Source organism: Urocitellus parryii, chromosome 7, assembly GCF_045843805.1.
Source record: "Urocitellus parryii isolate mUroPar1 chromosome 7, mUroPar1.hap1, whole genome shotgun sequence".
Classification (NCBI taxonomy): domain Eukaryota; kingdom Metazoa; phylum Chordata; class Mammalia; order Rodentia; family Sciuridae; genus Urocitellus; species Urocitellus parryii.
Genome location: NC_135537.1, coordinates 16,129,033 through 16,151,776, shown reverse-complemented (window position 1 = coordinate 16,151,776; position 22,744 = coordinate 16,129,033). Strand labels below are relative to the sequence as shown.

Sequence of the window (22,744 nt, the reverse complement as noted above, 5' to 3'; positions counted from 1 at the left end):
CAGCAACAGATAAGTATTTAATAAAAGGGAGCTCATACTGTTGTTAATATCATTACCACTATCCCACATAGGTTCCATAGCCTATTTTCTAATACTTCCCAATTAATTTATGGTTAAGACTGCTATCTACTTTCTAAGGTCATGCAACTGAAAAAGAAGCAGACTGGAGAAATAAAACAGCTGCCAAAAGCAAGAGGGAAAAAAAAAGCAGGAAAGATGGAAAAACACAAAAACTAGATTCCCAAGGTACATTACAGCACAATAATTACATCCGTGAAGAAGATGACAAGCCACTAAGAAAAAAGTTGTATTACCTTTAATATACTGTTTTCAGATGGGAAGAATATGTAATTTTAAAATGAGGGGGCTGGAGGTGTAGCTCAGTGATAAGAGTGCTTGCCTACATGAGAGAGGCCCACAGTATAATCCTCAGCACTGAAGAAAAATAATTTTAAATTAATCAGGTTTACTTCCAAGTAGTTTATATGATCTTTTGATGTAAAGTGTAAACTTCCATTGTCTTCAAAATTTACCTTCTAGAGAAAAAGAATAAAATAAACCAGGCATTATTAAATAAATGGTTTGGATATCTCTGCAGTAAACACCCAAACAGTGTGATTTATCCAACCTCTTTTGCAACTTTTTTATGGGATCACTCTTCTCTTATACTCTGTAAGGAGATAATGTCAATTGTGGATATCAGAGGTGGTCATCAGCAGTTCCATTTACTGTCTCAGTGATGTTATTCCCACCTTGTAACAAATCTGCATTTATTAATCAATTCCCTTTAGTGACAGAATAACCAAGGCTCTCTAAGATTAGAAAGAAAATCAAATTTTAAAATCAAACCACATTCCAAATTTCTTAAAAGATATTTTTTTGTTCAATTCCTTTGTAAAAACATTGGTCACCATTTAACATACAGTGCAACAAAATGCACTCAGTTTACATGCATCAACAAGTCAATAAATCATAATACAGGGACAACATGAATTTCAAGCAGACAATACTGAAGCAGGTCATGTTGCAATAACCACAGCTCTAGTGTTCCTAATAGTGAAACAGTTAACACATGAGAAACAAAGAGTTCCAGTTTCAATCTGAAATAGGATTCTTTGTGGCAAGTAACAAAATAAGGATCACATGGAGTTATTACTTTAAAGAGAACCATTTCTCAGAAATCACTTTGTGCAAAGCACTGCCTTAAAGCAGAATAAGACCTTGAAAAAAAATGTATACCTTCAGTTACGTCAAAAGGGTTTCATTTTTTGAAAATCATTTACCTGAATGATTCAAACTTTTATTGTGACTATAAATTAAAACATCTTAAAATGTGAAGGTTATATTCCATGTTTTGATCACTTAAATAATTTTGGATTTTAATTTTCAATTCAATTTAGAGATTCTATTATTAACTAAATTAATGACAGGGCTGGATTATTTTCAAGAGCAAAAAAAAGGAAATCAATAATCAAAAGTCCTTTCTAAACTGAGCGCGGTGGTGCACATCTGTAATCCTAATGGCTCGGGAGGATGAGGCAGAAGGACTGAAAGTTCAAAGCCAGCTTCAGCAAAAGCAAGGTGCTAAGAAACTCAGTGAGACCTTGTCTTGAAATAACATACAAAATAGGGCTGGGGATGTGGCTCAGGGCCAAGTGCCCACTTCAATCCCCAGTTACAAAAAAAGCCCTTTCTAAACTTATAGGTCAATTTTCTGGAGATGAGATTTGATTAATAAAAAGAAAAGCCAAGTACCGTAATAAAATACTTAAAAAAAAAAACAGGACAGCAATCAATATATAATTTAGGGACAAAAGCACTTATATGTTTATCAAAAAAATTAAATAAGCACTCTAATCCTAGCAAACTAAAATTTAAAAAAAATTATTTTTGGTGTCTATGTGAGATACAATATTATATCCTTAAGATAATTCTCTTCAAGATATCATGTTGTAAAATCTGAATTTGATCAAATGAGAATGTCATGTTACTTGGCCTAAGAATTTTATATATTTATTTTTATGTTACATATTTTCCTTCTTCCCTCAAAATCTATGATTAATAGACATTAGCACTAAATTACTGTGAAGTACAGAGAAGAGAATTTATGACAAATTTTCTGGTGGAAAAAAAATCTCCCTGAAAATGAGAGCTCAAAGTAATTATGTGCAAATGAAACTTCAAAATAAGATTCCTAAATATAGCCATCCTACAAGTTTGTCTTTTGCATCTATTTAGCAACATAATTTCAAAACCAGAATAGTAAATTTTAATTTTTTTCTTCCATGATGTATTTAATTATTCTGTTACAAATAAGAGTAATTTTTAGCACAAGTAACAAGCTATATGCTAAAAAATTTAACAGTTCAAAAATTAAAATTTAGGATTCAGACACAGGTATACTTAGGTCAGATATATGAGTGAAAATAAGCGATTTTAACCAAGTATATGCTTTAAATGCCACAAAAGAAAAAGAAACATTAAAAATGGGAGAAAGGATTTTACCTCATGTAACTTGACTAGACTATATAACAAAAACAAAATATAAAATATTCAGTTTTCACTTCAAAAGAAATTATCCAGAAATAAAATTCACTACACAAAATATAACAAGGTTAGGATTATAAGGATGGGGTATTCAGATGAGAAGATACTACTTTGTGGGGGATGGAAATTCTTCCTAAGCAATAATTTGTATCTCATTAAACTTCCAAACATAAACTTCACACTTATACCACAAACTTTTCTATTTTCTACTTCTCTAAAAAAAAAGAAATTTTAGCTCCTTAATTTCCAAGTATCATGTCAAATTCCTTAGTTCACCTGATTCCACAATCTCTAATTTAAAAGACTGTAAAATAATAATTTTCTGCCCCTAAAGAGTCTGAACCTGTGACGTAATTATTCACAATAAGGAAATTAAAGGTAAAAAAAAAACATAAATAAGTACACTTGTTAGCATCTATGTTTTTTTAAAGAGGGAGACTGTAATTGCTCTGTTTAACCCCTGGCTCTTAAGACAGTATGGTCAGAAAATTAAAATGAATAATATATACTTAAAACCTGTATTTATTTTGAATAGATGTGAGAGTTAAGAAAATGACTGAAATTATATATTGTAAATGTTTACTGTGAAAGAGTACAAAATTGATGTTGCCAAAAAGAGTAAAAAAATTTTTAACTGATATTAAACATCTTAAATAATTTTGGAAAATACCCTTAGGTTGAAGTGCAACTATCAAGAAACAACAGCGCAAAAAAAAAAAAAAAATGCTTTCATGCATGTATACATGTTAAGCAACAAATAAGCAAACCCCAAGTCAGTACAGTACATCAACAACTGAGACTTAAATAATATTTTGATATACAAAGAAAGAGAAGGAAAAGATAAAATTGTTGACAGCCATTGATGAAAAAAAAGCATCTCAACAATTTACACAAAATGATACTAAAGAGTTTCTTTTAAAAAGATGTCTTAAGAAGACCAAGCCACAATAAGTTAGTGTTTTCCATAACACATGCTGAATTATTTGATCCCATATCTATACACTGTTACTGTCTTAATTCCTAAATGTTGTGACAGCATATATTTAATAACTGAGGTACATTAGTTTACATCTTTTTATAGGTACTCTAAGAGGATGAATTTTCCATTTCCAGTTTTTCATTGTCTTCACCTCCTCCAAAGAAAAACAAAGGAAACATTCCTAGAATGCAGCCAATAGTCACCCCAACAGCTTTGCCCTAAGGAAACACAAAAGAACATTTGAAAGTTACTATATCCCTGAAAGGGGTATTCTTGCTTAAGTATCTATTACAATAGACAATTACCATGTACTAAAATATTTAACTTGATCAGTTGATCATAGTAATTTAAATATTTTTAAAAAGCTACAAAAATATCCCAGAACAGGTCAATTTAAAGTTTGAAGCAGGGCTGGAAATGTGGCTCTGGTAGAATGTTGCCCTATCATGCACCAGGTCCTGGATTCAATCCCAGCACAGCAAATAAATATGTGCATAAATAAATAAATAAATAAATAAAAATTTAAAAACAAAGTTCAAAGTAACCAGGAAAATCATCTTAATCATCTTAAAAACATCATCAAAGAAATATTCACACTGACAACACTTTTTAAAAATTGTACATATAAAGGTCAGAAAATAGGAAGGTAGGAAAAAAACTTGTAACAACTACTCTCAAAATATTTGGATTTGCTGTATCTTGTATATATTTCTTTTCTACATTTATTCCCATGTATACACAATTACTTATAGAAAAAATAATTATGTAAACATTGCTTTATTCTCTGCTTCACTTCACACTCTAGAGCAACCCCTGTAACAATAAACTTTCCAAACTGTTACATACATTTAATATGCAGATTTCTAAATGCCACTTAATTGATGGTCTATAATCTCCTTAAAGCTTTCCTTCCCATAAAAAATTCTTTAAACTGTTTTTCACCATTACAAGTGATCAGCAATAAATATGTCTGTTTTTACTTCTTCCCAACAATTCATTTAAAAATCAAATATGAACATTTGTGCATCTTCAAGGCTACAGTCATGCTGTCTACCCTGGACAAAACTACATATACATTCAGTATATATATATATATCAATTTCATTATATGTGTATGTTTATATATACATAAATTTTCTGCAATCTCACCTACATTATGAAAATTTTAAGTTGTTTGCTTCCATATATCATTTTTAAAATTTACATTTCTATGATGACTGTCAAGTTTAAACATTTTTCAATTAAGTTTGAGTTCTCCATACAAGCATTGAAAATCTACTCTGTGTCAGACTCCATCCTGGGTATACCAAGGAGATTGGGGCCTGGCCAGAGGTAGTCTGTCTTTCTTTTCCAGAAACTTCCATTAGGTATACAAAGGAAGACAAAATATGTCCTGTCAAACACTATAGATGTTATGATATTTTCATAATCTACAGTCCTGAATAAAATATCTTTTTCTATTAGAGCCTATATTTTTCTAATAAATTTTAATAGTAGACATTATTTCAACAAGAGCTTGTGTAACATTTTTTCAACTTTTGCTATTTTGGGTTTTTTTAATTGGTGGTGGTGGTGGTAATAGTTGTATGCCCATGCTTTATATTAATAGTCAAATCTGTCATTTTCATTATTTCAAAATTTTAAAAGGTATAACTCCTTCAAAGTTTTAGAAAGACAAAATTTAAAAGTTTAATCCTTAATTCTTATTTGACTTCAACATCTGTATTCACTGATATATCTTTAGAGTCTATATTAGGTTATAAGACTCCCTCCTGCCAGCAGACTCATTTCTCTCCCCCTTGCTGATTCTGAAGAAGACAGCTGCAATGCTGTGAAAGGGTCTATGGAGAGGGCCATAGGCCACGGGACTCTAGGAGACGTGGCTGTCCTCTGGCCAAAAGACAGCCAGAAGTTGGGACCTTTACAGCACAAGGAAATCAATTTTGCCAAAGAACTGTGAGAACTTGAAAGTGCATCATTTCCAGCTGAGCCTCCAGGCAACAACCAAGTCCTGGCTGCACAATGACTGCAGCCTTATAGGGGACCCAGCTGAGCTATGCCTGATCTCCTGACCCAAGAAAGTGAAAGGTAGTAAATACGTGTTGTTATAAGCTGCCAAATTCATGGTAATTTTTTATATATGAATACATAGGCATAAATAGGAGCCTGAGAGTTTGCATTTCTAACAAGTTCCCACATAAAGTTGATCTTATAGATCTTGGCACCATCCTTTGACAACCACTGGCCTATAAAATCTTACTATTTCTCAAGGTTTTAACTCTCACCTAACTTTTCAGTGGGTCTCCATGACTTTCCTATTTAATACTCTAATCTGACTCTATTGTAGCACTCCCAATACTTTTGTTTTTAATTCTCATTATGTTTATGAATTTCTAAAAAAATTATCATGTCTTTTTATTGTCTTGTCTCCTCTTTTGCTGGAACACAAGATCTACCAGAAAGAAAGAAAAAAAGAAAGAAAAACTCTTATTAACTGATGTATTCAAAACTCCGAGATCTGTACCTGGTGCATAGTAGGTGAACAATAAATATTTGCTAAGTGAGTGCGATGATGACACCTATCATCTCTAATTCACACCTCTCTATCTCTTACCTTTAACCCTAACCCTAATAAGTATCACCATTTGAATATCCTGCTAGCATCTTATACTCAATAGGTCAAAAGCAGAATTCTTCATCTTCCCTTCCCATCTGCTCTTCCTCCTTTTCTTGACTTAAATATGAAGGAAGTTGGATGCTACCAGTTAAATCTTCACTGGCTGACTATCACCTTGTTGTGTGAGGTATAAGCTCCTTAGCAGGGCATATACTGTGCCTTTCCTGTCTGGTTCATGCTTACTTCTCCAGTGCTGTTTTTGAATACAACTCTATCCGCAACTACTACATAGTACAGTCACAAAATTCCTAATTTTCTGTATTTCTCTGAATATTCCCTTTTTCTTTATCATACCTTTTATTTGCTAGACATTATACTCAGAACTCAACTGTTTTATCTAGTAAATGTCTCATTGATAACTCAAAAATAGCTTAAAATCAAGAATTACCAAGAAATCTCCCTACCAAAAAACAATCCCCCCAAAAATGTTATTTCTCCTTCTTGTGCTATTGTTATACCTTGTGCATAATTCTATTACTGCATATGTCATACTAAATGATAATTTTTCTGCATGCCTTTCTACCTAAATGAGTGTCTTAAGGATAACTATAGTTAATTATTCATTTTACATTCTCCAATCTCTGGCACATAACAGATACTACTCCTTAGGATTAACTGAATTGTATAAAGATTTTTTTAAAAAAATCAAGTCTACTTATAAAAAATAAGGAGCCAATACATAAATACTTATTTTTATAAAGACTTCCAAGCCTGTATAATTTTTGTTAACTGACTTTACCGAAATCAATTTTAGTCTCAGAGTTTTCAAGATACTAAACTTAGTGTCATTCTTTGTCTACCCAAATTCATTGTCATAGATCATATAAATTACTTACCAAATGTGTACTAACACGTGTTTGCCACATGTCAACTTGCTTTGGTGTGAGGTCAGGAATTGACAGGCCTAACCTGGAAGCCAAAGCTTCAACATAGCCTGCAAGTCTTTAAAAAAACAAGATAAGAGAACAGAAAATGAGTTTTTAAAAAGACATGCAAGTGTCCTCATATAATAAAACAATAATTATTGCAAAGAGAAACAAGATAATTTTACATGTGTACCTGGCACTACAGAAATGGCAAAACGGTTCTTGCAACTTTTATTTTTAGCATATATAAATATACCCAGTTTAGGAATATTTTCATATTAACATGTTTCATAGGTAAACTGACTCAAAGCAATTATTCTCCATCATTATCTTAAAAAGACCTATTCAAGATACATAAATTTTTTTTACAAATAATTACAATTTCTGTACTTGTTCCAAAAATCAAAGCAAAGTACCTTAATTAGTATAAATTAATAACTATTATCAGAAACAAAAAGGTTTTCTAAATTCATCATATTTGTATACTAAGACAGGCAGCCTAGAATATTCAGGCTAACCTCAAGTGTTTTATCAATTCTAAGTTGCTATCACTTAAAAGATATAATTTTAAAGATATAAGTTTTTGAACTTCAAATAAAAAGTTTGCCAATTAGGCTATGCATACCATCAATCATAAAATGGATCCTGGTATCAGTCAGATATGTTAAATTTTTAAAAACTATGCACCTAAGAACCCATAAAATGTAGATCTGTTATTTAGTGGCAGTAAAAATAAGACAGAAGGGAAACAGTGCTTAAATATAAAGAATCCTAGTAAAAGATTCATCTCCAATTTAAAAAAAAACTTTTATGATAACAATCTAAAATCAAATGAATATAAAATCTACCAGATCATTTGGATCTACTAAATATATCAAAAAGCTACTAAGTGATAACATTATCATTATTAACCTTAAACTTGGAAACTGGAAAATGGAACATTTAAGGGGTGATATCATGATAGATTTATGTCATAAATTCCAGGAATAGAAATTCTGATCATGGTCTTAAAGTAATTTCATTTTTAACAGTAGTTTTGGCCCCAAACTGTTCTACAAAAGCCTTAATACAGAAGGTTAGACCACTTATAAAACTACCTTTGCCTAGATTATAGGGTGAAGTAGACTTCTACTACACCCATATCCAAATCTCAAAACATAAAAAGGGGGCTGGGGTGGTGGCTTAGTGGTAGAGCACGAGCACTAAGCATGTGTGAGGCCCTGGGTTTGATGCTCAGCACCACATATAAATAAATAAAGGAATTGTGTCCAACTACAAAAAAATAAAAAGGTCGCTCAAGGGGTTGGGGTTATGGCTCAGTGGTACAGCACTTGCCTAGCATGTGTGAGACCCTGCGTTCAATCCTCAGCACCACATATAAATAAATAAATTAAATTAAGGTATTAAAAAAAAAAGGACACTCAAATTAGCCAACAAAGGAAGGCAGAAAATCAAAGACAGAGCAAGATGTTTATCATAATAATTAATGCCAATTTCTTAGGGTTCCCAAATGTAGAAAGCAGCCCAGGCCATTTGATACTTGAAAGAGAAAAAGCTGCCCTTTTCCAAGTAGCCATCCGAAGTTTGTTTCATCATTCCTGCCACATGAAACAGAGAACAAAATGGCCCCAATTTGAGGGCTGAGGGCATGGCTTAGTAGAAAAACACATGTTTATCATAACAAAGTATGTATATATTGTACTTAAATGCATAAAATATGTATAAATGTTTATACATACACACACACACACACACACACACACACACATACACACTTGGTGTTCTAGAACTAAATTTTCTAATTGAATATTTCTAAGGCAATAGTTTATTTTTTGTGTGTTTTTGTTTGTACCAGGTATTGAACCCAGAGGTACTTTATCCAACTAATTATAACCCAACCTCATTTTTTATTTTTTGAGACAAGGTCTTGCTAAGTTGCTTAGGGCCTCACTAAGTAGCTCAGGTTAGCTTTGAAGTCATGATCCTCCTGAGCCTCTGGGATGGCAACTGTATTAAACATTGGGTTGTGTCAAATATAGGTGCCTAGGTTATACTTCAGTCATGCATACATGCAAACTCTGTATATATATATATACACATACAAACATGTTCTGGCCATTATTTCCTTTCCAAGTTCCAATTTCTAGCAAACAAGCTTAGTCAGTATCCTCAAATTTGGGCCAGATCTTTTATCTTTGGGATTCATGGTTCAGTGTTGGAATGGAATAATGATGAAAGTTTTTGCTTTTAAACCTGTCTTACCCTTTAGAGATGTCTACAAAATGTATCTTCAGTGAATGAAAAATTCCATTTTGCTTACATTATTCTAATTTTAGTATAAATATTGGCATGTATCAGAAAGCCAGGGCCCCATCCCCAGAAACATTAATTCTACATGATTGAAGTATAACCCAGTCACCTATAAATGATGCACACAAATATTTAATGTTCTTGACATAAGAATATTCAATTAGTTCAACATACAGAAATCAATAAATATAATTCATCACATCAATAAACTTAAAGATAAGAATCATATGATCATTTCAATACATGCAGAAAAAGCACTTGACAAAATACACTACCCATTCCTCTTCAAAACACTAGAAAAATTAGGGATAACAGGAACATATCTCAACACTGTAAAAGCTATCTGTGCTAAGCCCCAGGCCAACATCACACTAAATGGAGAAAAATTGAAAGCATTCCCCATAAAAACTGGATCAATACAGGGATGCCCTCTTTTACCATTTCTATTTAACATAGTTCTTGAAACTCTGGCCAGAACAATTAGATGAAAGAAATTAAAGGAGTATAGACAGGAAAAGAACAACTGAAATTAGCACCATTTGCTAACGATATGATTCTATAACTAGAACACCCAAAAACTTCACCAGAAAACTTCTAGAACCAGTAAATGAATTCAGCAAAGTAACAGGGTACAAAATTAACAACCATAAATCAAAGGCATTTTTGTGTATCCGTGACAAATCTTCTGAAAGGGAAATGAGGAAAACTACCCCATTTACAATAGAAAAAAAAAAGCTTGAAAAATCAACCTAACAAAAGAGGTGAAAGACCTCTACAACAAAAACTACAGAATGCTAAAGAAAGAAATTAATAAAGATCTTAGAAGATGGAAAGATCTACCTTGTTCTTGGATAGGCAGAATTAATATTGTCAGAATGACAAAACTACCAAAAGCACTATACAGATTTAATGCAATTCTGATCAAAATCCCAATGACATTCCTCATGGAAATAGAAAAAGCAGTCATGAAATTCATTTGGAAAAAATAAGAGACCCAGAATAACTAAAGCAATCCTTAGCAAGAAGATTGTAGCAGATGGTATCACTATATTGGATCTTAAACTATACTACAGAGCAATAGTAACAAAAATAGCATGGTATTAGCACCAAAATAGACTTGTAAACCAATGGTACAGAATAGACTACACAGAGACTAACCCACATAATTACAGTTATCTTATATTAGACAAAGGTGACAAAAACATACACTGGAGAAAGGACAGCCTCTTCAACAAATGGTGCTGGGAAAACTGGAAATCCATATGCAACAAAATGAAAATTAAACCCCTATCTCTCACCATGCAAAAAACTCAACTCAAAGTGGATCAAGAACCTAGGAATTAAACCAGAGACCCTGTGCCTATTAGAAGAAAAAGTAGGCCTAAATCTCCATAATGTTGGTTCAGGCCCTGGCTTCCTTAATAAGACTCTTATAGCACAAGAATTAAAATCAAGAATCAATAAATGAGATGGATTCAAACTAAAAAGCTTCTTCTTAGCAAAAGAAACAATCAATCAGGTGAAGAGACAGCCTACATCTTGAGAGCACATTTTTACCCCTCACACATCAGATAGAGCATTAATTTCTATGGTATATAAAGAACTCAAAAATCTTAGCACCAAAAAAAAAAAAAAAGCAAATAACCCAATCAATAAATGGGCCACAGAACGAACAAATACTTCTCAGAAGGTGATATACAATCAGTCAACATATATATATGAAAAAAATGTTCAACATCTCTAGCAATTAGAGAAATGCAAATCAAAACTACTCTTTTAAGATTTCATCTGACTTTAGTCAGAATGGCAGCTATTAAGAACACAAACAATCAAGAGCTTTGTAATGTTGTGAACAACCAATAAAAATTAAAAAAAGAAAAAAAAAAAAAAGAACACAAACAACAAGTGTTGGGAAAAAGGCACACTCATACACTGCTGGTGGGACTGCAAATTGGTGCAGCCAATATGGAAAGCAGTATGGAGATTACTTGGAAAACTGGAAATGGAACCACCTTTTGACCCAGCTATCCCACTCCTCAGTCTATACCCAAAGGACTTAAAAATAGCATACTACAGGGACACAGCCACATTAATGTTTATAGCAGCACAATTCACAATAGCTAAACTGTGGAACCAACCTAGATGCGCTTCAGTAGATGAATGGATAAAGAAAATGTGGCATATATACACAATGGAATATTACTTAGCAATAAAAGAGAATAAAATCATGGCATTTGCAGGTAAATGGATGGAGTTAGAGAATATAACGCTAAGTGAAGTTAGCCAAACCCCAAAAAACAAATGCCAAATGTTTTCTCTGATATAAGGAGGATTATTCATAGTGGGGTTGGGAGGAGGAGCATGGAGGATTAACCAACTCTAGATAGGGCAAAGGGGTGGGAGGGGAAGGAAAGGAGCATGGGGGTAGGAAAGACACATGGAATGAGATGGACATCATTACTCTAAGTACGTGTATGAAGACATATACATTACTCTAAGTACATGCATGAAGACATATAGTGTGACTAAACTTTGTGTATAACCTGAGATATGTGTAATATGAATTGAAATGTTTTCTGCTGCCATATATAACAAATTAGAATAAAAAATTTAAGAAAAAAGAATATTCAACTAAGAAATTTAGTTCTAAGACACAAAGAAAACTTATTTTAAATGCTTCTCAATTAAAGGAAAATGGAACAAAGAAAGAATATAAGGACACAAATGAATAAATAAATGGACCTACCCAAGTCCAGCTAAATCAGACACAAGATTTCCCAAAGCAGCAGCTAAAAATTTGAAAAATGACATGTAAATTGTTACATAAAAGTCAGAAAAATTATGATAATATATCAATATGTGACCCACAGAGCACTGGTCTAGGAGGGTAATTACATTAACTATTAAAAACTATATATTTAGAAACTCATTGTAAAGCTTTCAATCTCAAGAGTTCAAAATAGAGTATGATTCTGAAATTATAATATTCTACCTCTATATAGTAATAAGTTTCTTTTTTCTGTAAAAGCAGCCAGTTTCTGTTTTGGTTTCAATGCCAAAACACATACATAATATTTTATAATTTTATCTTTCATACAATGTATATTTCATATTCACATAATTGGAAGTTAAAGACTAAAGCCATACATACAGCTCTGAATTCAAGGGAGTCAAGGAAAAGAAACATTACTGTCAGGAACTCATTGACTTCATGCTTTTCACACAATAAACAACAAGGAACCATTTCCAAAATTTCACTATCATGAGCAAAGTGGTAATAGAGGCACAAGGAAAGGGGTTCAATCGTGTATTCTGCTTTTCTGCTTTTCTAACCAACTAGAAAATAATTTAATAGAGACAAAGGATAAACAGATCTCAGGGTAACCATGAATTACCAGACAAACTTGTTTTAATATAGACAATATGACAGAAAACTGTTACCCATTAATTAACATGAAATATCTAAAATTTCTTGGAACAAAGTGCTACATATATAAAACTAAGAATCAGACGATTAGGACTAAGAAGATAAACAGATATTTCAATTAGTAAATTCATTTCAAATAAATTATCATCTTCTAAACCTAACCTTCTGAAATCTTCTATAAAATACATACCCAGTAGAATAATAACATTTGCTATTATTATATACCTGCCATCGTTGAAATTCCCAAAATAATTCCAATAGATAACTCGATATGGGTTCCCTGAAAAATGATTAAGAAAAAAAATCTTAAAAATTAAAACAAAGTGACTATAAAAGAATAGCAAACTATTAATAAAAATGGGTAAAACAGTTAAATCAACATGTTAGTGCAGCAAAATATGGAGAAATATGCATATTATGAGGTATTTCACTTAATTATTAAATATATTCATTCATGTAGAAATAACATTTTATTTATTAAAATTAAGTCTTTTAAAAAACAAAATAATAGCCCATATAGAGATATAATTCATCATTTTAAAAATCTAGAATTTCTATTTTTCTATCACAGAAAAAGATGGTTTAAAGCTCCTTGAACACAAAGACTAACTCTCATAATTAAATTCTAAATGATATATCTCTACTATTGCTATTTACTGAAAGATTAAAAAGACTAAACCAGTTCCTAGAGAAACTGAAGTTTGTAAAATTATCCTTGTAAGATTTAGTTCTTTATCCATTAAGTAGTGAAAGTATATGATTCATTCATAAATAGTAACAGCATTTAATATAATAGACCTAACAATAAAAATAAGACCCTAATGCATTTCCACTGAGTTTATTTATAGACAGTTAAATATTTTCTACATTTCTATTATTGTTCCACTGGTGGTGGGGGGGAATAAAGCTCATATATTTACTTTCACTTTAAAGCAGAACTGAAATAAAGAACATTGTACTACTCTAATGGCCTATTTAAAACAGAACAAAGAGGAAATTCTAGGATCTATTGTGCTAGTACAGTTCTAATGTATGAGCAAGCCTGCAACAGGTGGACTTAATTTTCAAGAGCCCTCTTAAATCACTGACATTTGAAAATTTCTTTAAAATTTTTTTTTAAATCTCAATGATGTTGATACAAAAATGTTCTATTATATAGAAATATTGCATTATTTATCCACTGTTTACAAAACTGAAAAGAAACTGAAATAATAATCCTTAAGACATGGACGTGCCTGATATACAAAAGTCTCCCTGGCACTTAAAATGACACGCTTTCTAAAAGCACCCAAGAAACAGATTTCTGAAAAAGGAAACAAAAAAGTAAGGAAAAAACAGGCACAGAAATAAAAATGAAGATGCATATCTTTATATGTGAATGTAAAAGAAGTGGAGCAACACTAGAAGAGAAGCATCTCACAGCTACAGCATATAATAAATATATACAGCACTTTGAAGAGTGATGAATCTTTGCAATACATGTATTTAAAAATATTTTCATGCTTAATTACTTGGTTGAACTTAAACATATTTGGGTCCTTCTAAGACCATGAAAAGACTCATGTAAATTCAAAGACAGTTTGAGGACAGCAATTGACCCTCCACTTCTTTACTTTGTGTCATAGTTATGTCAAATTTTGTATTAATAGGCAAGGTAAAAATTATAAATAAATCTAATACTAGTTGTCTTAAAGTTACATCTGGCTCATCACTTAATACAGTTAATCTATTCTAGACTCTAAAATGTTCTATCCTAATTAAAAGTCATTCAAAAAACATTAAAATATAAATTATAAAATCCTAAAAATCAGGCAAGGTGATACAGTCCTGTAATCTCAGCGATTCAGAAGGCTGAGGTCAAAGAATTACAAATTTGAGGACAGTCTCAGCAATTTAGCAAATCTCAAAATAAAAAATAAAAGGGCTGGGGATGTAGCTCAATGGTAAAGCACCCTAGATTCAATCCACACTTCTTAAAATAATAAAATAAAATAAAAAGCAATCCTATAATACAAAAATATAATGAACTATGAAACCCAAGGATTAGTATTAATAGTAGCCAATAATAAAGGTCTAATTTATGACAAACAATTATACAAGAATCTATTTATGACTACAAAAGTAGCAGCCAGAAAAGGACATCTAATAGGAAGGCAGAAAAGGTCAAATATCACGCTAGACACTAGGTAAGATATGGCATGAGAGAACAAAATAAACAAGGAGCTTCTTACTAAGTCTTAAAACAGCCACAGCTGTTCTATAATATGAAGAGAAAATCAGTATTTTAAAAAATAAACAGGTAAAAAACATTCTTACAATGGTAATGATCACTTATTTTCCTTTCCACAGACTACAGTTATATTATTTATCCATTTGAGTCTTAGCAGTTTATTACAAATGCCTCACCAGAAACTGTCCTGTCAGTCTCTGAACTGGTCTGCAGAGCATCTGTGCCACACCTATCACTCTTTGCAAATGTTTAAGGCAGTAATTTAAAATATATATTTTAGTAAAAAACAGTAATTCGGCCCTAAAAAAGCTGGGTTTTAATATAAACAGAGTAAGGAGTTATTACAAATTTGGAATTAAACATTTTAGGCCTAAAATAATTAGTCTACTCTCAGTTACACTAATAACAAGGCATAGGCCTGAGTAACACAAAATGATAATCAACCCTAAAATAATCTGACTTTTGAATGTGTTTTGGTGGCTGTTTTTAAACACAGATATCTATTACTTTAAATATTTATTCTTTTTTAAAAATGATGACCATACTGTGAAGGTATTATTCTAGATTTAAGAAACTAAAAGTTTCCCTATTCTGACCTTTCTTCAAAATACTCCTATACCCCTCTTCCTGCAAAATATATCACAGGATTCCCTGTAACAAGGATACTCCTTCAGCTTTTCAGTATTTAAGGTCTGTCCTATTATGAAAAACATAATGGTTATAAAGATGGTGGCATGGGTACTAGCTATCAATAAAGAGAACCCAAAATGCTGAATAAAACCATGCCAAACTGAAAGAAATATTTACCACAGAGACTTTCTATTCATGAGCACATGAATCTTGGAGCACAATCTACTCACAAGCACATGAAGTTACAAATTTAACAAAACGGAGTTTCCATTATAATTAGATTTGATTTACATTTTCTCTTTAATCTAGACAACTCAGATTTTAGTCACTTCAGAAAAGAAGTGCAGTTCTAAATAGCTGAATAAATCTCTCACATTCACAGGTACACAAATAGACCAATTTTATTCTTTTGTGTACATTAGGAAGATGTCATAAACAACAAAAAAAAACTAGCATTCTGGAATTCTATTTTAAGGCCTTCACTAAATGTGTCAGCCTATAGAAATCTGATCTTGCCAGGTTTCTTTACTAAAGAATCCTTTGTGTGCATGCCAGATCATCTTCTGTGATGGTTTATGCAGCAGGATGCCATGTGCTGTGTGAGCCCTGTGAGTCTCCTCCACCAGGTGAATGGCTGAACTTCGTGAGTGGCTAATCTACATCAATATGGACATCAGAACTAGACTATATAGCAAACAAAGCTATTCTAGAATGAACCAACATTAGGTATTCTTTAAGCAACTTCTATAATCTACATAATGTGAATTACTTTTAAAAATATCTACTTTGAAACCAAATCTTGTATTTACATTCACTTGCAATCCTGGTGAACTCAAAAACACAAAAAGAAACCCTGATTCTCTCATGTCATTTCTTCATAGTCAATAATCCTAAGATTATTTTTTTTCAGTAGTCTCCTTCAATGTAGTATATTTATAGTATTAATCGTAGATAATAGAACTTTTAAGAGTCATTGAAACTAACAACAAACTCTCTAAGCTCTAAGTTAAAGAAGCACTTTGATTTTCTCAAATGAGTTCAAGTAAAACCCCTACTTGAGAATTCTTAAATTGGTATCCAGAAATAATTGCTACTTTTATCACCTCACAGAAAATAGATAATAGACCTTCAATCTATTTACTTCTAACATCTGAGAAGAAAGAATTCACATTAAGTATTCTAAAACTATGTACTAAAAGTTGTTATTACCTTACAATGATCAACCCATTCCATTTGGACAAAATAAGAGAAAAGTGAATAGAACACTGGACGGTTTTTGAAGACTTGCATTTTGATCATGGACCTATTTCTGTTTCAAATATGGACCAAATGTTGGTATACATTGCCAAGAGGCATTACCAATAATAAGAAATGCATATCAATCAATTAGGATACACTTTTATGAAGCATCCTTACATTTAAATGACCATATGAAGGGGACTACTATAATGCAACAAAGGCAGAAAGGGCAATATATTCAATGCTCTGAAATGAAACTTTACAACTTCTAGGTTAAATGGCTAAAGCTCAGACTGTATATCAAAACATCTGTTGAAACATTTTTGAGTGAGAAAATTAAACAATGAACTAATCAAATAACCTACATAAGTGATGACAACTACTAAGAATATCAAAAAAATTTGCATGCTTTTTTCTTTCAAAGTGTTGAAACTTGATTAGATGATATAAACCCTAAATGACTTATCTAAATGCTTTGTCAAAGTCTTAATAATTAACATATATCCAGCCTTAAAATTGAGCTAATCTAATTAACATGAAACATAAATAGTGTTGATCATTATGATGTTAATTAAAATTAATAACTATATTATACAAATTATTAGGAAAATATAGGCCACAATAATTTCTTTATTAACTCAAAATAGAAGCGGTGAGAGAAAGAACTTACTGCAACAATCATAATTGCATTATCCAAAAAGCCAAACCCTATGAAAGGTATCGCATTGTGGATGAATACTGAAAAACATCAAAAACAGAAAAAAGTAGATTTTAAGATTTAACTTTAGAATGAAAAAAACAGACCATATGATTAAAGTCTCCAGTAGACTTGATAATCTTTTGAATTTGTTTCTCATCCCTCATAGTCAACAGATTCTGCTATTCCTGTAAATTTAACTACTTTATAAAAGTTATACTGAAAAAAAACAAAACAAAAAATATATAACATGTAACAATAGTTGTATTAGTCTTTTGTGTTTTCTTACTGGCAATACACATATATGGACACACCCACACATAAATATACATTTGGTTAATGATGGAACAACTTAGTAAACATATAAATACTATATTGTACCTGATTAATTGCTACAACATCAATCTGTTTCTCTTTATGCCTAAAGACTATTATCATAAAATTGATCTTTGTATTAGAAATATTGAAAAATGTCCAGAATCAAATTTCAGGGAAGTTACTTGATTGCTTTTATTCACTAACCAACTTTTTAAAGAAAAACAGTCTGAAAAATATGATTAACATATTTTTTAGACATCTATATGCAGTCCTTCCCCATTCACAATTCATCAGGATCCCTAAATCCTACTACAAAACCATAAAGAATCAATTTGTTTTGAATCAAAATATAATTTGACCCTTCCTGCCAAAGGCACACCTAACCTCATCTATCTGGTGCATAATATAAATGAAGTGAAATATTAAAAGTGCAACTTGGAAGAACTAAAACTTATTTATACATTTAGCCTCATATTTTCATATTGCATCTTCAGCACATTACATAATGCTGAGAACATAGTAGATGCTCAATAAATAATAATTGAGGGCCACTAACCTGGAAAAGAAGAGCATTCCATATTGAGAGAACTGAAGGCAGACTGTGAAACAGATTAAAAGCTGGGAATAGGTAAAAGACTTGATTCTAATTAAAACTATAAAATTGCCAAGGTATGGTCAATATCAGTTCAACTAAGGGCTTTCTTCACTAAACATCAAAACCCAGTTTCATACCTTATCCAAAACATAGTCCCTTAAACCAATTGGTTATATATGTGTTAGGTGATTTTAGAGTCTTTTTTCTTTTAATTCAGTTAAGTCCATAGAAAATATAATTGAAATATTATCTAGAAGTTATGAAAGTTTAATCTTACTATAGTGAGTTCTGTACCAATCAAGGAAAGCTAATAAGTAGTTTTAAAAAAGGCACTATCAAAGATAAAGAGAAAGAATATATAGAATATAATAATGCATACTATTATATATAAAAAAGAGAGTACATAATAGGTATATAATAGTTATTTCAGATTTCTCCTTGCTATTAAGTAGAATTGTCCAATATTAAGAGAAAAATATTTAATTATGAATATTATTTTAAAAGCTATTAAGATGATAAAATAAAATAGCATATTAATGAAATGGGATTTTTCAGAGTCTAGCCTTACTTCTTTGACTTTTTGCCTTTATCTAATTGCTTATCTACTGATCATTCTAAATTTTATAAGAAACATATATACAATCCTAATTTCCAAAAGTAAAGTACAAATAGCTTAAAATAATATAATGAAAAATTTTAAATTCATCAAGTGAAAAATGTACAGTAAATAAAAAGCTACTTAAGTATAACTGCAAATCATCTTCCCAAGTTCTTTGAAACATCTGGCAGAGTAATGATGAAATCAGTTAAGATTACTCAGCATTTGGAGTTAACCTGATCTCATCTCTAAAACTGTCTGCGATACAAACATCTTAATATTAAATATAAAGGAGATTAAATTAAGATTAGTCTAATTGTTATCCTTGTAAAACTTGGTCAGTAAAACCAAGGCAAATTGCTACAGAAATCACTTTGAACTATAAAATACATTACGTTTTTACATTTCTACCTTTTAAAAAAGTCCTATAAATAAGATTTCTTTTTAACCCAAAGGAAAAAGTATAATTTTTTTAAAAAGAAAATGAATAATGTATTAGGCACTCAACTGGGAACTTGAGCTACAAAGATAAACAAAGGTTTTAGGTATGGTGACATATCTATATAAACATGAACTACAAAAAAAGCTAACAGTATTATATGGTGATGTCAATATAGGTAGTATGAATTAGGATGGAAGAATAAGGAAAAGAGTCTTCCCAGGTGGGAAGAATAGTCTTAAAAATTCTGAAATTCTTTGGCATTTGGATTAAGTTACTAATTTCTAATATAAATTTTATTCTACCTATAAGAAAAAAAAGAGCTGGCTATTAGATAGTTTTTTCTAATGATATAAATTTGCTTTCTAGTATATAATTATCTCCTACTAATATGTGATTTCTTCAATTTTCTTTGGGAAACACTATAACATAGAAATTGTTAGCAAATCACATTTAATATTTGGCTTCAATTTACAACCTATTCAAATTTGCTATATCATTAGATAATTCTCTTCTTCTTATAGTAGGATCCTTAACTGTTTTATATTACTTCCAGGTTAGTCCTACAATATATTTATTCCTATTATAATAGAGAAAAGAAAGAAAAGCAGCATTTTAATAAGGTTATTCTTCCTGGTGTTTTCAATGAACTTTACTTTTCACTGTTTACATACAGTTAAGCAGAAGTATTTTCTGCATCAGAGAAGAATTCTATCTAGCTTTGAGCCTAGAAATTCTAGTTCTTCAGTTATCGCACTTAAATGCAAATACATTCTTTTTCCTGGAATTAAGAAAAATTCTATCATAAGTATAATTATATTTATAGACAGCAATAATATCTTGACATATTAGCTATTAAACAATATTAGCTATACCATAGTACTGTGATAACATCAAACCAAGTTTATAAAATGCTTCTGCAAAATAAATAAGATAATCTACTTTTTCTAGCAAGATTAATTTACTATTTCTTCTGTGCTATTAATAAATGATATAGTTATATCAAGTCCAAAAGATAGATGCACATATATTTAACAATTATAGAACCATTACCATATCTCAGCTGTCCTGGGGTAGGTGGCAGAGCTTCCAATTTTTCTAAAGGGGAAAAAAAGGGTGTGAGGCAAGAATTAGTTACTATAACATGATTTTTTTATTACAAAGAAGAAAACACCGGTAGACATGCAACATGGAAGAACAGTAGAGTTTATTCATAAATTATATTTAGGTTAATGGACAACAGTTAACTATTTAAAAGAACATTAACTTCTATGATTAAACTACAAAGTTAGCAAACAAAACTGACCTTTAGTTATAAGCCTACCCTGGGCCCCGAGGCTCTGCGTAAATCACATTTTTTGTATTTCTTTTATTTAAGTTCTTGCATCTATATAATGAGACTATCTGCACTAATTACAGTAGAAAAACACTTCAGAAATTTAGCTACTATTTTTAAGGTAACATCTCAAGAAAACTTAATATGTATAAATACTGATAGCAGAAAATACTCAAATACACCCAGATATCCTTTAAAAATAGGATAATATCCTAAAGCAATGTAATTACAACAATGATTTTACTAGATTAGGTAAGGTTCTTTAACTCCATTAGATAATATACAGAACATTTTGATTTTTGAAATCTATACTAGTAGATAATATTCTGCCTAATACAACAATCAAAAAACTATGCTATTATTCAAAAGCACAAGTATAATACATGTCATAATGTTTCCCCAAGTATTAATCTAAGTATCTTTAATAGTCATCAATATATGTAAAATTAATTATTACAAAAAATTATATGTAAAAAATAACTGTTACCAAAAAAACTACCGTTTCATAACAAGAACCATCTCACCACCTGTGTAATTTTAAAAGGTAGAGAATTCTACCTCCTATCCTCACCCAATCATATAGAATTAATTGAGGACACATGGAAGAACCTTAGCAATGGCTAACTCTCCAATAGATTTAGTTCAACCAGATTGTCTCAGGAAACACATTAAAAACTGGATATATATCTTCTAAGATATTTATTGATAATTTTTGAGAATATAAGAACTGAACAATTTTGTTTTAAAAAGTAAAAAGCAAATAAATTTCCATTGATAATCTATACAAAAAGCAATGTGGTCCATATTTGTGACTGGTGTTTTCTAAAATCGCATATAGTCCCATAATGGCTTTACAAAACAAAAAAACAAAAAACACTAAAACCTAGAGTTGAATCACTGTATTATTCAGAATGTTCTAGGAATGAATGTTTACTTTTTTTCCTTATTAAAAAAGAAGATATATTAATTTTTGAAGAATTTCACATCTGACAAAATTAAGTCTCCATTCTTTGATTAGCACTGTTATCTCAAAATCTACTTTGAAAGCATGCAAATGGCTTTTCAAATTTTTAGCTAGGAATATAGGACACCACTGTACTCCAGAGAATTTTCTAGTGAAGTAAACATGCAAAAGTGGATACATATCAGAACTATTTGTTGGTTACATTATTATCATTACTGTGAGAAGTCCTTGTTAGCTGACAGGAACATTCTGAAATACTTAAAATTTCAATAAGCAGGACCTTCCCAATAGAGTTAGCATACATAGGGCACTTTCTTTTACTTCTTCAAATTACCTATACATTGAACAAATTATTTAGAATATCCTACAAATCCTAAGAAAGGATAAAGCCTAGACAAATGAATAATGGATAAGCCCAGCACAGTGGAAAAGACCTATAATCTCAGCCATTCAAGAGGCTGAGGCAGAAGGATAGCAAGTTCAAGCCCAGTATTAGCAACTTAGTGAGGCCCTCAGCAACTTAGCAACCCTGTCTCAAAATAAATTAAAAAAAAATAAATTGAAAAAGGATTGGGGATGCAGCTCAGAGGTAAAGTTCCCCTGGGATCCGCAGCACCAAATAAATAAAGTACGTAAGTACTGTGGACAGGACAGGGAGGAAAATCACTAGAACAATATCAGAGTAAAATCAAAATCCTGCTTCACAAAGAACCTAAAGAGTACAAGAAGAATCATAAAGGCAACATTCCTTAGAACATGACAATTTTATTGAAAAGTACCCTTGAATTCAAAGCCATCCTCAGCAAAAAGCGAGGCACTATGCATCTTAGTGAGACCTTATCTCTAAATAAAATACAAAATAGGACTAGGGTGTGACTCCATGGATGAGTGC

The 22,744-nt window shown here is 31.1% G+C and overlaps 1 protein-coding gene across 2 annotated transcripts in view; it reads right to left on the bottom strand.

Moving 5' to 3' along the window:
* Positions 1–294: 294 nt before the first annotated feature.
* Positions 295–22,744, bottom strand: part of Tmem65 (transmembrane protein 65) — a 50,259-nt gene continuing 27,809 nt past the window's right edge. For both annotated transcript variants that reach the window (XM_026407444.2, XM_077800950.1), the window contains 6 exons: positions 20,606–20,650; positions 17,576–17,643; positions 13,032–13,086; positions 12,126–12,168; positions 7,040–7,145; positions 295–3,744 (listed from right to left, as the gene is read on the bottom strand). In XM_026407444.2, coding sequence (XP_026263229.2) covers positions 3,634–3,744; positions 7,040–7,145; positions 12,126–12,168; positions 13,032–13,086; positions 17,576–17,643; positions 20,606–20,650 — 428 coding nt within the window. In that variant the 3' untranslated portion in view covers positions 295–3,633. The remainder of the gene's footprint in view (positions 3,745–7,039; positions 7,146–12,125; positions 12,169–13,031; positions 13,087–17,575; positions 17,644–20,605; positions 20,651–22,744) is intronic.